This window comes from Stegostoma tigrinum, chromosome 5 (genome assembly GCF_030684315.1).
Source record: "Stegostoma tigrinum isolate sSteTig4 chromosome 5, sSteTig4.hap1, whole genome shotgun sequence".
Classification (NCBI taxonomy): domain Eukaryota; kingdom Metazoa; phylum Chordata; class Chondrichthyes; order Orectolobiformes; family Stegostomatidae; genus Stegostoma; species Stegostoma tigrinum.
The window spans coordinates 53,340,792-53,358,383 of record NC_081358.1 but is presented as its reverse complement, the minus strand read 5'-3'; the positions used below and the strand labels follow the sequence as shown (position 1 = coordinate 53,358,383).

Sequence of the window (17,592 nt, the reverse complement as noted above, 5' to 3'; positions counted from 1 at the left end):
CTGGCAAGGTTTCTGCATTCTCCTTTTCTTAAGGTGATGGAGGCTTGCTGGAATACAATTTATAGGCATTGGCACCTCTACAAAAGTCCACTTACTTGCCAAAACACAGATTCTATCTCCTCCTCCCACCTTAAGCCCCACCCCCATCTCCTACCTACTAGCCTCATTCCAGCCCCTTGTCTTGTCCATTCTCCCTGGACTGACGTATCCCCTCCAGAAACTCCCCACCTACCCTCACCTTTACTGGCTCCATCCCTCCCTCTTTAACCTGTCTGTCTCCTCTCCATCTATCTTCTCCTTTATCCTTCTTCTATCTGCCTCTCCCTCTCTCCCTATTTATTTCAGAACCCCATTCCCTTCCCCCATTTCCGCTGAAGGGTCTAGGCCTGAAACGTTAGCTTTCTTGCTCCTCTGATCCTGATTGGCCTGTGTTCATCCAGCTCTACACCTTGTTATCTCAGATTCTCCAGCATCTGTAGTTCCTACTATCTCTGTACAATAGCTAACTAGCCAAGATCACATAGACTGCCAGTGAAACATGTAATCCAACATCTTCAATTGCAGACCTCATTAGTATCTTGTAAAATTTCATTGAATCAAAAGAGCTGTTTATAGATAGATACAAAGAAAGGCAGATTTTTTTTTATTTTTCAGGAAAAAGACATATATAAAGTCAGAGGTTATAACAGCCTTATGCAAAAGATTCCTTCAAATTATCAAACCAAAAATCATTCAGTATAAATCTATGTAAGGCAAAAGGAAACTTTTTGAGATCCAGATTGAAAAGGCCTGAAATCGTGATCAGAGATTTTATCAATTATTCAAATAAGAAGAGATTATACATAAAAATATTTACCAGAGCATGCTGAATTAACACGATATAAATGATGCCAAGCAATGTACAACGGAATCAAATGTTGACATTTAGAGGGGTTTGGGAAAGAGACAATGCATTCTACTCCCGTCTCGTTCACCACCCCCTCCCCCGCTACCCCTCCACCACTGACTCCCGTCGTCTCTACGAGATGCAAGAAAGCATTCCCTCGAGCACGCAAACGTACAACTTACTGAAGCGAAGGCAGACTCAAAGTTCTTTCGAGTTTGTAGAGACGCCTCGAGGCTCAGCGAGTTCAATAGAGCAGAAACACTGAGGGAGACAGACGAGGCTCTATTTAAACCACGAAGCACCGCCTCGTACTTACCATAGAAGCTGCTGCAAAAGCCCGGCAGGTCCGGCTGCAGAACCGGTTCTGTGGACCCGAAACGTTAACTCTGATTTTTTTTTTCTTCACAAATGCTGCCAGACCTGCCGAGCTTTTCCAACAACTTCGGGTTTTCTTTCGGATTTACAGCATCCGCAGTTATTTCGGTTTTTGTTTCATACTTACGTAACTGATACAGCAGAAGCTTTCAATCCACCAAGAACTGAGTGAGAAACCTCTGGTTAAACGGCACTTACATTTGCATTTTAACAGAATACTTTCCGAAAGTTTATTTCTTCAGATGTCACCCCTCCTCATCATCCAGTGCCGCCTCTGCCGTTCGAATTTCGTATCCAAAATTATGATTGGTTAGCCGGGCGACCTGTCAGCGGCCGCGTTACTGTTCTCGCCAACCGGAAATGGTCGGCCTGTCGCGCGTTTGTGCTGCAGAGGCCATTTTTCCAGACGGTTTCAACGGGCGATGGTAGGTGCCGCAAAGGTAGGAGGGAGGGAATGAGTACAAACAGATCGATATCCCGAGAATAATCTCGAAGTAATTGGTCTCCGGATCGATAAAAAAATTCTTTGGGGGAAGAGAGAGAAAGAGAAGTTATTGGTAATCCTAGAGGCCTCGGGCTTAGTGTGGGATAGGAGTTGTTGGAAAGCATCGGAGCGAATCGATGGAAGGGTAACTGTTGCTTCTGCTTTGAGTTTTACCATCTTGTTTCGTTGCTAGGATTCTAGTGGCGGGGAGCAACTGTGGAGGCATAGACGGGTGCTGTTCAGCCCGCTAAGTCTGATTGAAAAATGCGTTGGATGTGTCACTTCTTCTTAAAAAAAGTTTTCTGACTTTCCCACACTTAACCACTTCTTAAACTACCTTTCTAAATCTCACTTTTGTATATTCTGTGTCAAATTTGGGGAGTGGGGGCAGCAGAGTGATGAGTGGAATAGCATGCTATTAATCATTCGTTCATGTCTTGAATTCAGTATTACTATTCCGAACAACCTTGTCAATCTCCGCTGTCCTTTTTAAAAACCGAAAGAACTGCAGATGCTGTTAATCAAGAACAAAAACAAAGTTGCTGGAAAAGCACAGCAGGTCTGGCAGTATCTGTGAAGGAGAAAACAGAGTTAACGTTTCGGGTCCGGTGACCCTTACTCAGAACTCCGCTGACGTTTTATTTATACGTGGGTTGGGGGCGTCTTTATTGCCCGTCCCTAATTGCCCTTGAGAAGGTGGTGGTAAGCTGACTTCTTGAACATGCAGTCCAATACTGTTGATAGACCTAACAATGCCATAGGGAGGAACTTCCGGGATTTTGACCCAATGAAAGAATGGCAATATACTTCTACGTCAGGATGGTTACTGGCATGGAGGGGAACTCGCAGATGATGGTGTTCCCATGTATCTGCTGCCCTTGTACTTTTAGATGAAAGTGGTCATGGTTTTGGAAGGTGCTGTCTAAAGATCTTAAATGGATTTCTTGCAATATAGTGCCCAGAACTGTAGGCAGTTTGAATTTAACTAGTGCTGTGCACAGTTCTCTCATGTCTCCCTGATCTTACTTTCTTCTATTAGTTCAGGCAGAGACCATATACTGTATACCTCCCTGATCACTTTAACTACCTCTCTGTTACATCAGGGATCTGTGGATCTCTATCCAATGGTCCTCATTGTCTACACTTCTTATTGTCATACTATTTAGTGTGTATTTCCTTGCCTTATTTGGCTGACAACTGCATTGATTTTTCTCATGCAGATTCCTCCCTTACTAGGAACTATGTTTATTTTTTAGTATCAGTAAGCTTAATTATGCCCCAGATGAGGTTTCCCACATTGACCTGTGCTTGTATGACCTTGTAAAAAAAACACATTGTCACGCATGACCTACGTTCCAATCCATTCTGACGATCTTGCTTTATACTGTCACAAATTTTTTCTCGTAATTTGTCCTCCAAATACGGTCGGATTCTTTTGACCTGTAAGAAACTTGGGCTATCCTTTCCCCATTCTGAAACAATGAATGACTCGCCTGAAACCTGAAGCCAGAAGATTGGAAAATGACACAACTTTACTATTAGAAATAATAAGAACTGCAAATGCTGGAGTCACATAACAGTGTGGAGCTGGTGGAACACTGCAGGCCTGGCAGCATTAGAGGAGCAGGAAAGTTGGCATCTCGGATCGGGACCCTTCGTCGGAAAACTTCACTATTTCCTTGTTTGTATTCTGTTAGCCTGCAATACGTTTCATCCTGGAAAGGCCCTGGCAATGTAATCACTTAAAACCTGTAAATACTGCCTTGCTAAATTGGTGTACAAATATATATTAATCCTATGCAATATTTCTTTCTACATTGTCAACCTGTTTCATGAGCACAGTTGCAATATCTTCATTAAGAGTCATGCCTGGGCCTTTCACCTCCACTCGTGACTTATGGATCCTTAAGTTTCCTTAGTTGTCCTCTTGCTCTTTTTATAGAGCATGTTTGGTTTACTTTAATTTTAAATGCCAAAATTTCTTCATACTATGTTTTGGCTTTTATAATTTCAGCCTGCACTTTCTAAACTCCTTTAGACTCCTTCAGTTTTGAGTTTTCAGCCTTTGCCACAAGATTTTTTTTGCCATCTCCTACTCCATGTGCTCCTTGATATTCACAGGTACCATGTTGGCTTAATCACACCTGAGCTTTGTAAAGTGGGACATTAAAAAAAATCTTTCTTGTGTTTCATTTTCCATTACTGCAGTAAAACTCACTGCATTACAGTCGCTAAGAAAATGCTAAGCCACTGATCTGCTTACCTTTACTTTTCAGAAAGTTGGACCTTAAACAGTAATTTTATCCCAGTTAGCATTGAGGTAATTGAATTCCTGGCTATTGTTATTGTTCTGCACTTGTGTATTTATTCTTTGATTTATCTCTAACTGTTTGGAAGTGTACAGTATACTGTCAATGGTGATTATGATTATCCCTTTTATATTCCTTAGTTAACTTGTTTGGTCTCATTTGATCACCCTTCTGGCATATCATCTGATGTTTTGTCTATAACTGTCTCTTTAATATGAGAAGGGGTACTGAAGTCTGACAGGCACTGTGTGGGGCTGAGGTGTCCCTGCTACTCTGTTATTGTGCGATTACCTACCCTTATCAGAAAATAATGGAACACTTTGAATTCTAATTGCTATTTTACCTTTGCTGTTTAAATCTAATTATTAATTTATAACTTGCTATTACTTCATTATTAGATGAGCTGAACCAAATTCCCGAGCTTGGGGATCAAAATTCAATTTGTAACACTCATTAAACAACTACTTACCTGCTGCTCTGTGATGTCACAGCTTAATTTTTTTTCTCTGTTGCTTTTGAAACCTTTTGACTGACTGTGCTGTCTGCCTCCCGTACTGCATATTCTACTGTGATCTTTCAGTATTGTGCAGTTCAAGAATCTCTGCGCTATCCCTTTAAATGGATGCTTAAAAGATGTGATCTGGTTACTTTTTTTTAAAAATTCCTAATGGATAGGAGCAATGCTGGCAGTGATAATTGCTCTTGTGAAGGTGCTGGTTAACCCCTTAATTGAGCTGCTGCAGTCAATGTGTTGTTGATATGTTCTCAGTGCTGTTAGGAAGGCGATTCCAGGATTTTAAATGAGGAACATTGAAGAAATAAAAATATAGTTCCAAGTCAAGATGGTGTAACTCAGGAGTGGAGTTTGAATTTGATAATACTGTACATCTGCCCTTGTCAAAGTTGGGAAGAAGTTGCAGCTTTAGAATCTGCTGTTGAAGGAGTTTCACCAGAGTCTGAAGTGCATCTTGTAAATTTCTTGCATGTGGCACAGACATAGGCTGCTTTGATACATGTGCGTTGGTTTATAGTCCACTTTTGCCTCACCTAAATATATCGCACTGTGGATGGAGGCCATTCAACTCATTGTATGCACAGTGGCTCTCCAATTGAGCAATTCTCCTTGTGCTACCTTTCCACAGGCTTTTCCTGCAGCTGTACATTATTTTCCTTTTCAAATAATGGTCTAATTCCCTTTAGAATTTCTCAGTTGAGCCTGTCTCACCACACGGTTAGTCCCTAACTAATTATGTTGCAGAAATGTTTTTCTTTGTGCTGTTTTTACATGTTTTGACAGTTACTTTAAAGTTGTGTCCTCTCTTTCTCAATCCTTACACCAGTGGGACCAGTTTCTTCCTATCTACTCAGTCCACCAAAAACCTCATGATTTTGAATACCATTGACAACTCTCCTCTCAGACTTCTCTTCTCTAGGGACATGGTACCATGTTCTACAGTATATCTCTATTTTGATGTTCTTCATTCCTGAACCATTCTCATGAAACTTTTCTGCACTCTCTCCAATGCTCTCACACGTTCTTTTTGGAGCCCAATAATGGACGCACCTGTCCAACAGAGGTGGGACTATTGTCTCATACGAGTTCAGCACTGTAAATCTGTTTCTCCCTAATACTTTTGCCTGGTTTCTCTTACATCTATACTATTTGCTTCAGTCGCGCTCTCGTGGTAGGAAGTTCTGCATTCTCACCACGCTTTGGGTATAGAAAATTCTTCTGAAATTTCTGTTGAATTTCTTCGTGATAATCTTATATAAATGGCCATTCCCTCAACAAAAGGAAATATACTGTCCACTCTATTTCCAAAAACAAACAATAATTTTAAAAATATCTACTGGGCACCCATCAGCATTTTTTCAAAGGAGAGAAATATAGTCAGCCAATCCTTTCTTGTTATATATACTCTTAAATTTGAGTTAATGTTCTTGTAAATCTTCTGCATCCTCTCCAGTGTCTCCATATCCTATTTGTAATATGGTGACTAGACTGCACACAGTACTCTATGCTGTTACCAAGTTTCAATTCAGGTTTAGTGTAACATCCCTGATTTTCAAGTTCTATCCGTCCAGAAATAAAGCCTGGTGCTTTGTTTGCTTTACTTATGGGCTGTAACCTTTGGCTGAAATTCTAATTATTTCAGTATTTGTACCCAGTTGACACTTCCAGGTAACAACTGACTTGCTTATTCTTGTCAAAATGCACTCTGTCACCTTTACCTGTAGTGAACTTCATTTGCTAATTCTTTTCCCATTGTGCATAATTTTATAAATGTCCTCCCCTGTGGTTTTTCTTTTGAAGCCCTTGATGTTAACCTTCCCTTGACCAGCATCACCACCATTTGTTTTCTTGATGACTATATTATTACTCACATTTGATTGTCTTTCAGTTTAACCTGAAAATTGGATAGACATGGACATCCAGAAGGACTTGCAGCCTCCAAAGCAACAGCCCATGGTCTATATTTGTGGAGGTAATGTTAACAAACCTGGACCACTGTCGACATTTCTTATTTTGAATAACAAAATGGATTGTATTGTTACAGCTTTGATTTGATTTGTTATTGTCACATGTACCTAGGTACAGTAGAAGGTTTTGTTTGCATGCAGTAGAGGCAGATCATACCATACAAAGTGCATAAGAGTAATAGAACAGAGCAAGGAATACAATGTTATGGCTGCAGAGAAGTTGCACAAAGAGCCGAGGTCAACATTAAATTTGAGAGGTCCACTCAGAAGTCTAATAACAATGGGGAAGAAGCTGTCCTTGAATCTGTTGGTACACGTTCACCTTCTACCCAACAGAAGAGTTTGTGAGAGATTATAACCAGCGTGCGAGGGGTCTTTGATTATGTTGACGACCGAAATGTGGAGTTTGTTAGGGAACACTTGCTCCGAGTAGTGGATAGGTTTGTCCCACTGCGGTAAGGAAGAGATGGTAAGGCGAAGGAACCTTGGATGACAAGATATATGGAACATTTCTTCAAGAGAAAGAAGGAAGCTTACTTATGGTCGAGGAAGCAAGGATCAGACAGGGCTCTAGAGGGGTACAATGTAGCCAAGAAGGAAATGAAGAATGGACTTAGGAAAACTAGAACGGGGCATGAGAAAGCCTTGGCGGACAGAATTAAGGAAAACCCCAAGGCATTCTACACTTAAATGAGGAACAAGAGGATGGCCAGATTGAGGGTAGGGCTGATCAGGGATAGTGGAGGGAACTTGTACTTGGAGCCAGAGGAGGTAGGGGAGGTCCTTAATAAATACTTTGCGTCAATATTCTCCAGTGAGAAGGACCTTGTAGTTTGTGAGGACAGCGTGAAACAGGCTGATATGGTCGAACAGGTTGATGTTAGGAACGAGGATGTGCTAGAGATTTTGAAAAACATGAAGATAGATAAGTTTCCTGATCCAGACAGGACATACCCAAGGTTACTGTGGGAAGCGAGGGGGAAAAAATAGGTTCACTTTTGGCAATGATTTTTGCATCCTCACTGTCCACTGGAGTGGTACCAGATGACTGGACGATGGCAAATGTTGTTCCCTTGTTCAAGAAAGGGAATAGGGATAATCGTTGGAATTACGGACCAGTCAGTCTGTCTTCTTTGCTGGGCAAATTATTGGAGAGGATCCTGAGAGATAGCATTTATGATTATTTGGAAAAGCATTGTTTCATTAGAAATAGTCAGCATGGCTTTGTGAGGGGTGGGCCATGCTTCACAAGCCTTATTAAATTCTTTGAGAATGTAACAGTACACATTGACGTTAAAGCAATGGATGTGGTGTATATGGATTTTAGCAGGGCATTTGATAAGGTTCCCCATGGTAGGCTCATTCAAAAAGTAAGGAGGCAAAGGATCCAGGGAAATTTAGCTGCATGAATATAGAATTGGCTGCCCAGTAGAAGACAGAGGGTGGTAGTAGATGGAAAGTATTCAGCCTGGAGCTTGGTGACTAGTGTTGTTCCGCGGGGATCCGTTCTGGGACCTCTGCCGTTTGTGATCTTTATAAATGATTTGGATGTGGAAGTGGAAGGGTGGGTTGGTAAGTTTGCCGATGACATGAAGGTTGGTGGAGTTGTGGATAGAGTGGAGGGCTGTTATAGGTTGCAACAGGACATTAACAGGATGCAGAGCTGGGCAAAGAAGTGGCAGATGGAATTTAACCCAGAAAAGTGTGAAGGGATTCATTTTGGAAGGTTGAATTTGAATGCAGAATAGAGTTAATGGCAGGATTCTCGGCAGTTTGGAGGAACAGAGAAATCTTAGGGTCCACATCCGTAGATCCCTCAAAGTTGCTACCCAAGTTGATCGGGTTGTTAAGGTGTATAGTGTGTTGGCTTTCAATGTCAGGTGGATTGAGTTTGAGCCGCATGGTTATGCTTCAGCTCGATAAAACTGTGGTTAGACCACACTTGGAATATTGTACTCAGTTCTGGTCACCTCATTTTTGAAGAATGTGGAAGCTTTAGAAAGGGTGCAGAGGCGATTTACTAAGATGCGGACTGGAGTGGAGGGCAGGTCTTATGGAGAAAGGCTGAGGGAGTTTGTGCTTTTCTCACTGGAGCGAAGAAGGATGAGAGGTGATTTGATCGAGGTGTACAAGATGACGAATAGCATAGATAGAGTGGGTACCAGAAACTTTTTCCCAGAGCAGAAATCACTCATGAGGGGACATAATTTTAAGGTGATTGAAGGAAGGTATAGGGGAGATGTCAGAGGTAGGCTCTTTACACAAAGAGCCGTGGGTGCATGGAATGCACTACCAGCGGTGGTGGTAGAGTCAGATACTCTAGGGACATTTTAGCGACTCTTGGATAGGCACATAGATGATAGTAAAATGAAGGGTATTCAGGCTGGTTTGATCTTACAGTAGGATAATAGGTCAGCACAACATCGTGGGCCAAAGGGCTTGTACTGTGCTCTCCTGTTCTATGTTTTTGTCTGCCATTCCAAGGCAGCAGGAAGTAAAAATTGAGTCAATGAAAGGCAGGTTGGCTTGCAAGATGGATTGAGCTGTGTTCACAACACACTGGAGTTTCTTAGGGTCCTGGGCAGAGCAGTTGCCATGCCTAGCTATGTTGCACCCATACAGAATGCTTTTTATGGTGCGTCCATAAAAATGTTCAGTCTTCATGGACATGCTGAATTTCCTTAGTCTTCTGAGGAAATATAGGTGTTGTTGTACTATGTTGATTGTTGCATCAGTGTGGGTGGACCTGGACAGATTGTTGGTAACCATCTCTCCTAGGAACTTGACACTCTTAACCATCTGCACTGACATAGATAAGGGCGTGCACTCTGCCTTGCTTCCTGAAGTCAATGACCAGTTCTTTCATTTTGCTGATGTTGAGGGAGAGATTTTAATCTTTACTCTATGTTACCAAGCAAACTGTCTCTTTCCTGTATTCTGTCTCCTCATTGTGAGAGTTCTGGCTTACAACTGTGGTGTTGTCACTGAACTTGTAGATGTTGAGGATCCAGTTGCAGAGGGTGGAGCAGAGACTTAGGTCTCAGAGTTTGGAGATTAGTTTGTTTGAAATTATAGTGTTGAAGGCTGAACTGTAGTCAATAAGTGTCTACGTTATCCTGATGTTCCAGGGATGAGTATAGGGCCAGGGAGATGGCATCTGTCATGGTGCTGTTGCAGCAGTAGGTGAATTGCAAGGGCTCAAGGCAGGCTAGATTAGATGTAAGCCATGACTAACCTTTTGAAGCACTTTTATAATTATGGAGGTCAGAGCCATTAGGTGGTAACATTGAGGCAAGCTGCTTGAGTTTTCTTTGGTACTAGGACAATGGTGATCTTGTTCAAACAAGTGGGGATTTCAGATTGTAGTAAGGAGAGGTCAAAGATATCAGTGAATACTCTTACCAGCTGGTATAGGCAGAATCTGAGTGCTTTCCATAGGTTCACTCTCAAAAAGGCCAATCTGAACATAAAATGCATTGAGTGCATCGTGGAAGGATGTATTTTTAACCGTTTTTCTTCACTTCATAGCCCATTATGACATGCACACTGCTGCAAACAGTGGGTGCCTGTGTGTTTGGTTTGGATCTTTAGCTTAGTGCAGTATTGCCTCTTGGCATCTGTAATGGCCTCGAGGTTGTATCTGAATTTCCTGTAAAGGTCAGGGTCATCTGATTTGAATGCCACACACCTGAACTTCAGTTGATAATCCATCTCCCAGTTCATCCATGATTTCTAATTGGGAACATTTAAACTGACTTCCTTGGTTTTCCTGTACACGTTTTCTAATGAAGTCTGTAACGGTAGTGGCATACTCATCCAAGTTGGCCCCTCAGCTCTTGAATATGGACCATTCCACCAATTCTGAGCAGCCCTTGGAAGCCCTTCCACTGCCTCAGGCCAGCACTTTTTGTATATTGGACAAATACTTTTTGTATTTGGACCACACTTTTCAATTTCTGCTTGTAAGCCAGGAGGAGGAACACAGCATTGTGATTTAATTTTCCAAAGTGTGGATAGGATATGGAACATTAGGCATCTTTAGTTGTGTAGCAACGGTCAAGGATATTCTGCCCTATGATGGGAAAGGAGACGTGTTGATGGTATTTTGGTAGCACACCCTTAACAATGGCCTGGTTGAAGTCACCAGTTACGATGAATAATGCCTTGGTAATCTATCCCAAGTCCATTTGTAGCAGCAAATATTTCATCAACAGCACTCTTCACTTTTGCATGGGGTGGTATGTAGACTGCTGTCAGGATAGCTGAGGTGAATTCTTGCAGGCATGTAGGAGGGATGGCACTTCAGTGTTAGGTACTCTAGGTCGGGGAGCAGTAACTCACCAGGTTCGCTACATTTTAACTACTTTTCACTACTTTTTAAATCTTCCTCTTCTCACCTTAAACCTATGCCCTCTAGTTTTCAATTACCCATCCCTAGGGAAAGAAGACTATATGTATTCGTCCTCTATATGCCCCTCATGATTTTATACACCTCAATAAGGTCACCCCTCAATTCCCTACATTCCAAGGAATAAAGTCCAATCTTGGCCAATCTCTCCCTATAACTCAGGCCTACTAGTCCTGGCAGCAATCTCATACATCATCTTTGCACACTTTACTGTTTAACTATCTCTTTCTTGTGACCAAAACTGTACATACTCCAAGTGCAACATCACCAACAACTTATACAACTGTAACATGACATCCCAACTCCAATACTTATTGCCTCAACTGATGAAGGCCGGCATATCAAATGCCTTCTTCACAACCCTGTCTACTTATGATGCCACAATCAACAAACTATGGACTTGTATTCCTAGGTCCCTCTGTTCTACAACACTCCTTAGGACCTTACCATTTACTATATAAAGCCCGACCTTGGTTTTAAAATGCAACTCCTCACAGTTATCTGTATTGAATTGTATTTGCGAATCCTCAGCTCGCTTCCCCATCTGATCAAGATCTCTGTATGATCTATGATAACATTCTTCACTATCAACTGCACTTTTCTAATTTTATATCATACGCAAACATACTAATTGTGCCGTTGTACATTCACGTCAGATCATTTACATTTATGCAAATAACAAATGTCCCAACCCTGAGCCTGTGGCACACCACTCCAGTCCGAGAAGCAGTGTTCAGCCATCAAACCCTGCTTCCTACCGTCGAACCAGTTTTGAATCCAATTAGCTAGCTCTCCCCGAATTCCATGCGACCTAACCTTCATGACTAGCCTGCCATGTGGGACCTTGTCAAAGGCCTTACTAAAGTCTATACAGACACCATCTGCTGCTCTTACCCTCATCTATCTTCTTGGTTACCTCTTTGAACAACTCTAAAAGACTTGTTAGACATGACTTCCTGCACACAAATCAATGCTGACTATCCCGAATCAGACCTCGACCATTCAAATGTTGGTTGATCCTGTCCCTCAGTATACTGTCCGATAGCTTGCCTACCACTGATGTCAGGCTCACTGGCTGGTCTTTGTTACCTTTCTTAAACAATGGAACAACATTAGCCACCCTCCAGTCTTCCAGAACGTCACCAGTCGCTAAAGATGAAGCAAAAATCTCTGCACTTTCTTCCCTAGCCTCCCACAATATCTGAGGATGGACTTAATCAGGGGATTCATGCACCTTAAACGTGATCTAAGGCTGCAAAGACCTCCTGTCTAGTCATGTGTGTACGGTCCAAAACATCCTCACTTGTTTCCCTTGTCCCCTTTTGGAAGGGGATTAATGGTACAGAAAGAGGAGGAAACTTGCTGTCATGTTGGTCTGATGCACTTTTTAGCAATTAACATAACACCATACACATCAGCTGGAGAATAGATTGTTGTAGTGCTTGCTATAAAGACAGGAAAAGAAAATGTTTGATTTACGTTGTGATTTCAGAAATTAGTAAAATTGGGTGGAGTAGGAAAAGCCAGTTGCCTTAACTTGCAGTGAACAAACTTTGTATAAATTGGAGTTGGATTTATTTTGTTGTGTTGTTGCTGAAGACAACCCTGATTTTTGATGAAGAAGTGACAAAGAAAAATGCAGTCGTTCCAGTGCAATTAAAACTCAACAAAGTAAACCACTGTCTATTTCCTGATCGCCTTGCACAACCTTGTTCATCCATTGGGGTGGGTATGGTAACAGGAACTGCAGAATGCTTCCAAAGCTGTGTAATCCACCTTGGAATCATAAGCATGTGTTGCCTCAGATATTTAAAACTACTTTACAATATTGTATGAGGGTGAATTCTTGTTTTTCAAACATTTCGTTTTGACATCTGAAAGAAAAAGCTTCAGTATTTGCAACAGTCTTCTTACCTCACCTGATGTTATTACTGGACAAACCACATTTTCTAGACTGAAACCTGGCTTGATGGATCATATTTTGATCTGTTCTGGTTTTAACAAAGTGGTCTTTTACTAAAATATAAGTATATAAAACTCACAAAACACAAGTTCTTTATTTTAGAAAAGATAAATTAGACAGAAACTAAACAACGTACATATTTTCAAGCACAATAAAAATATGATCTCACTAATCCTGAAACATTCTTCTATAAATTAAAAAGAATTAAAAAAAAACAACTTCTCTGCAGTATCCAAAACCTACCACTTGTATAAAACTCTCACCAACGACCTTGTATCTGGCACCTGAGTAGGTTGCTTATAGACTGGAGCTGCAGATAGCCTCTTCCTGGAGCTGTTACATACTTGAGCTTAAATGCACTTTACTTTAACTAACTTTTTCAGGGTTTCATTTCTGGCCTGGGACTAATACTAACTTTTCACGGTAATGCAGCTTAGTTCACTTTATATTGTTCTGTTCCTGATCCAAACAACAATCTTCCCCACTCAAAGTAAAACTAAAATCAAAAGTCTCTGTCTAAGTTATCAGTATCTTCCTTAAGCTTAAACAATACCAAGTTCCTGAAATACCCATCAAACTTTAAGACCCCATTATATACATTGCTGCAACTCTAAACAAACTAAAATGAACAGTAGTTCATTAATGGTGCATGAAAACCTACTCACTATAAAGCCAGGCCAGAAAGTGGCAATTTTTCATTGTAAATGTGACAATAGAGCTAATTCAATTCAGTTTCAGTCAAGAAATCACCATGGCTACGGAAGTACTTAAAAATTAATAATTAACTTTAGACACCTATATTCAGTTATTACAGAAGACCCTCATTAATAACTCAAACACAAATGTATGATAAATATCACTAAACATCACAATCAACATATTTGTTAATTTTTTGATGCTTCTTCAGAGAAGATTTAACACCATCTGAGTTGATTCTGCCACACATCCACAATATATCCAGTTATGATATCTAACTTTAAATTTTCATATTAAATATATTATCTTAAATAAAACTTGTCATACATGTTTCATGCAAGAAAATATTTTATTGATTCTGTAACCATAATAATTCAATCATTGTGCCAGTGTTTCATTTGTTCCGGAGCTTCTGACTAGTCATGAGTTCTTGATGATTTCCCACTGTGTAAATTTTCTGTATGATCTAAATTACAAGAGATTACCTTGAATGTACCAGCTTCAAAGGTGTCTCCCAATTTGAGGTCAACAAATTGTTGAGTTCTCATTTAGCTAGTTATGGTGGCCAAGTTGATGCTTTGTTTGGTAAATTGTTTGCAATCAGAACTTTTCCTTTTTTTTTAAAGCTGCATTTGCTGCATGAGTCTCATGCTATTTTCCAATAAAGCTTCATCATTGTGCACTAAAGATCTATACTTGTGTTTATTAATCTTTCTTAACACCTGAGGTTTTAATTGACACCAGTGGCAGTGAATTGATTTGCCACAGTAAATTGGCAACAGGTCTCACTGACCTGCAGAATTCATTCCTCTAGCTGAGAAACTGCTCAGAAAACTAGTTTTTTTTTCTCTGTGTGCACACAGGTCTGTATACAAGCAGTATTTAACAGACATATATTTATGCACCTTTTTTAAAAATGAATCTGACATGAATATAATTATGACAGATGTTGAACACTGGGCTGTTTAATTATTTATGTATTGCAGAATGTCATACTGAAAATGAAATTAAAGCGAGAGATCCAATCCGATGCCGAGAATGTGGTTACAGAATAATGTACAAGAAGAGAACAAAGAGATGTATCCTTAAACAATATAACATTACAATAGTTTAATGCCTTGATGTTTTGCCTGTAACATATACAGTGTATATGGGGATCTGAACTGAAATGTGACCATTATTAAACACTTATGCTTATTTTTATTAATAATATCCAAGTTTGGGCTTCTTGGATTGCTGGATTGATTGTAGTAATGCTATTAACTTGAAAACTACAGCAATTCTTCACTTAAAGTTGCATACTTGAAATCACATCTCTAACTGAAACACAAAAACAAAGTGCAGAAACACAGTAGTCTGGTTTCTGGTCAGAAGAAAAGTCATACTGGATTCAAGTCATTAATTCTGTGTCTCTGTCTGTAGATGCTGCCAGCCTGCTGAGTTTCTCCACATACTATTTAAGTTTCAGATCTCCAGCATCCATACTACTTGCTTTAAGTAAAGTATGATTTCCCAAGTCAGTGTTAATGCCAGAGTTGTGTTTCTGTGGAATAACTTTCGTTCAGGAAAAGACAATGTCCAGGTTGAAATACTACACTGTAAGCATATTTGTAGTCAAAATTATTTGCAAGCTAAAATAAGTCACTAAATATCAAATAAGTACCATATTGAGTGGAATATATTATAGTGTTTTAAAACCGCTTTCTGAAGTATTGTACTTTTAGATTGGCCAGGTTCCAATGAGTGGCAGAGTTAGTCAGTTCAGATACCTGCTGGCCAGGCCTAACTACTTGCATCAAACAACTTTTATCAGTTGATAGAACACAGGACTCATGAGCTGAAAGGGAGGTAGCGGCCACACGCAGAGAACAACTGTAGAACAAACCCAGGGCCAATGTCAGAAAGAGAGTAATGGAAGGAGCCCAGGTAGAAAACCAAGCAGAGTGGGAGGAGCAGCTGAAGTGCCCAGTGCTTACAACAGACACTTGGAACTTAAGAGTTGAGGGTGGTGTCAGGAACTCGGAAGGGGGTCTTGAAGACCTGAGGGAAGGACCATGAGCACTGCGGAGGTCATGAATGATCAGGTTGTTGACTTGCTCACCTAGCTGGCTTGTTCTCATTCGGACTTCTCGTCACCATGCACATCATCAGTGAAGTCTCCAAAGAATCAGTGTTATTCTTCTCAGTTTGGAATTTATATTGTTTGGTCCATTATGGCGACTAGTCATTTATGGTTTTGATCTGTATGGGTTTGTTTATGGGATCCAATTCTGTGTTTGTCGATTTGAATTACGGGTAGAGAACAATGCCTGCAGGAATTCTCATGCATGTCTATATTTGGCTTGGGCTACTATGGTTATTATGTCCCAGTTAAACTGATGGCCTCCATAGTCTGAGTAAACTGATAAAGGAGAGTTTGTCGTGCCGTTTTCCTGCTAGCTGATGTTCACATATTCTGATGGTTAGTTTCCTTCCTGTCTGTCCGATGTAATGTTTATGTCAGTTGTTGCATGGTATTTTGTAAACCACATGGTTCTGCATGTTGTCTTTAATGGGGTCTTTAATCCTTGTGAGTGTTTGTCGTAGAGTGGCTGTGGGCTTGTATGCCACCATGATTCCTACTGATCTTAGGAGTCTTGCTGTCACTTCTGATATGTTCTTGATGTAGGGCAGTGTGGCAAATGTGTTAGGGCATACTGTGTCCTCCTGTTGTTGTCTGTTTGGGAGGTAGCTACGGATGAAGTTGCGGGAATATTTGTTCGTAGCAAAGATTTCGTGTAGTTGCTTTTTCTTTTGCCTTCCTAGTTCTGGAATGTTGCGGTGTGTTCTGGCCAATTTAAATTGTGTCCTAATGCAGCTTTGTTTGTGAATGTTGGGGTGGATGCTGTGGAAGTTGAGGATTTGATCAGTGTGGGTTGCTTTTCTGTATACTGAGGTTTGGAACTCGCTGTTGGTCATAAACTCAACTTTTAACATCAGAAATGGAAGTTTTCTTCTTCCCTTGTGAATTTAATCCTTGTGAATTTGTTGTTGCTGAGGTGGTGGGCCTCTTCTAATTTGTTCAATTTAATAAATACAAATGTGTCATCTATGTACCAGATCCACAGTTTAGGTTGAATGCAGGGGAGGCTTCTGCAATGAGTATTGAGATGGGTGACTCCATTAGTGTACTGTCGGTCTATTTGTATACTTGACCATTAAAGACACAGTGCGTGGTGAGGCACTGTTCTAAGAGTTTAAGTATGTTGTCATTGCTGATGAAGCTACTGGTCTGTGTTGCTGCTTCCTCTAGTAATGCGGCCACTATTTCTTTGGCTAGTGGAATATCGATTGATGTGAATAAAGCTGCAACATCAAAGGATACCATAATCTTATTTTTGTTTTCATCAGAGGCTTCACTGATGATGTCACCTAGCATGGTGACGAAACAGCTGAACAAAAAACAAGCCAGCTCAGGAAGCAAGTCAACAACGTCACCCACAACCCGAGCTACAGATTTTTACCAAAACTTTAAAGGTCATGAAAGATGTTAAAGCAAAACTCAATGTTAAACGAATATATTGACATTTCTTTAATTCCACTGAAGAAGTAATGTTATGAGAGTTAACTTTGAGCGGGGACTTAACTGTATTACATTGTAGTTTATGTACTGATTGTTGAATTTACCACTGTTAATGTCTGTAACAATGGAAGGTTTTCTGCTTAATTTTAAATAGCTCTAGTTTTACAATTCATATTTTCTTCCTTAACTTGAATCTTCACAGTGGTTGTTTTTGATGCCCGATGAACGTCAATATTTTCCTTAAACTTAGACTGAAAAGAATTGCAGGTGTTTCTGTTTAGCCTTGTCTCACATGTAAATTTCCTCAGATTGGAAGACTAATATTTTTTGTTACTATTTTAGTTAGATTATTTCTTGCATTCTTCAAAATGAAGTATTTACAAGACTTGTTCTGTTTTATTTGATGGAAATAAATTGCTATCTTTAAA

General features: G+C 40.3%; 2 protein-coding genes across 6 annotated transcripts in view; one reads left to right on the top strand and one right to left on the bottom strand.

Moving 5' to 3' along the window:
• The window catches only part of fbxo43 (F-box protein 43), a 28,594-nt gene extending 27,061 nt beyond the window's left edge, over nucleotides 1–1,533 (bottom strand). Inside the window, exons 1-2 of one of the 3 annotated variants that reach the window (XM_048529975.1) lie at nucleotides 1,460–1,505; nucleotides 1,069–1,147 (exon numbers count right to left, since the gene is read on the bottom strand). Coding sequence is in view for 1 of the 3 variants with exons in the window: in XM_048529973.1 (XP_048385930.1) it covers nucleotides 1,460–1,467 (8 nt within the window). In the remaining 2 variants the exon portion in view is untranslated. Of the gene's footprint in view, nucleotides 1–1,068; nucleotides 1,148–1,388 lie in introns of all 3 variants that reach the window. The other 2 variants (XM_048529973.1, XM_048529977.1) reach the window with 2 other exon arrangements.
• A 28-nt stretch (nucleotides 1,534–1,561) lies between these two features.
• polr2k (RNA polymerase II, I and III subunit K) lies at nucleotides 1,562–17,592 on the top strand. 3 transcript variants are annotated; one of them, XM_048529978.2, is made up of 4 exons: nucleotides 1,562–1,686; nucleotides 6,457–6,540; nucleotides 14,589–14,681; nucleotides 17,367–17,592. In XM_048529978.2, the coding sequence occupies exons 2-4, from the start codon at nucleotides 6,480–6,482 to the stop codon at nucleotides 17,387–17,389; spliced, it is 177 nt and encodes a 58-aa protein (XP_048385935.1). In that variant the 5' UTR covers nucleotides 1,562–1,686; nucleotides 6,457–6,479; the 3' UTR covers nucleotides 17,390–17,592. The 3 variants fall into 3 exon arrangements, with proteins under 3 accessions (XP_048385935.1, XP_048385936.1, XP_048385937.1); XM_048529979.1 differs by having other exon boundaries at nucleotides 1,613–1,701; XM_048529980.1 differs by lacking the exon at nucleotides 1,562–1,686 and adding an exon at nucleotides 1,733–1,890.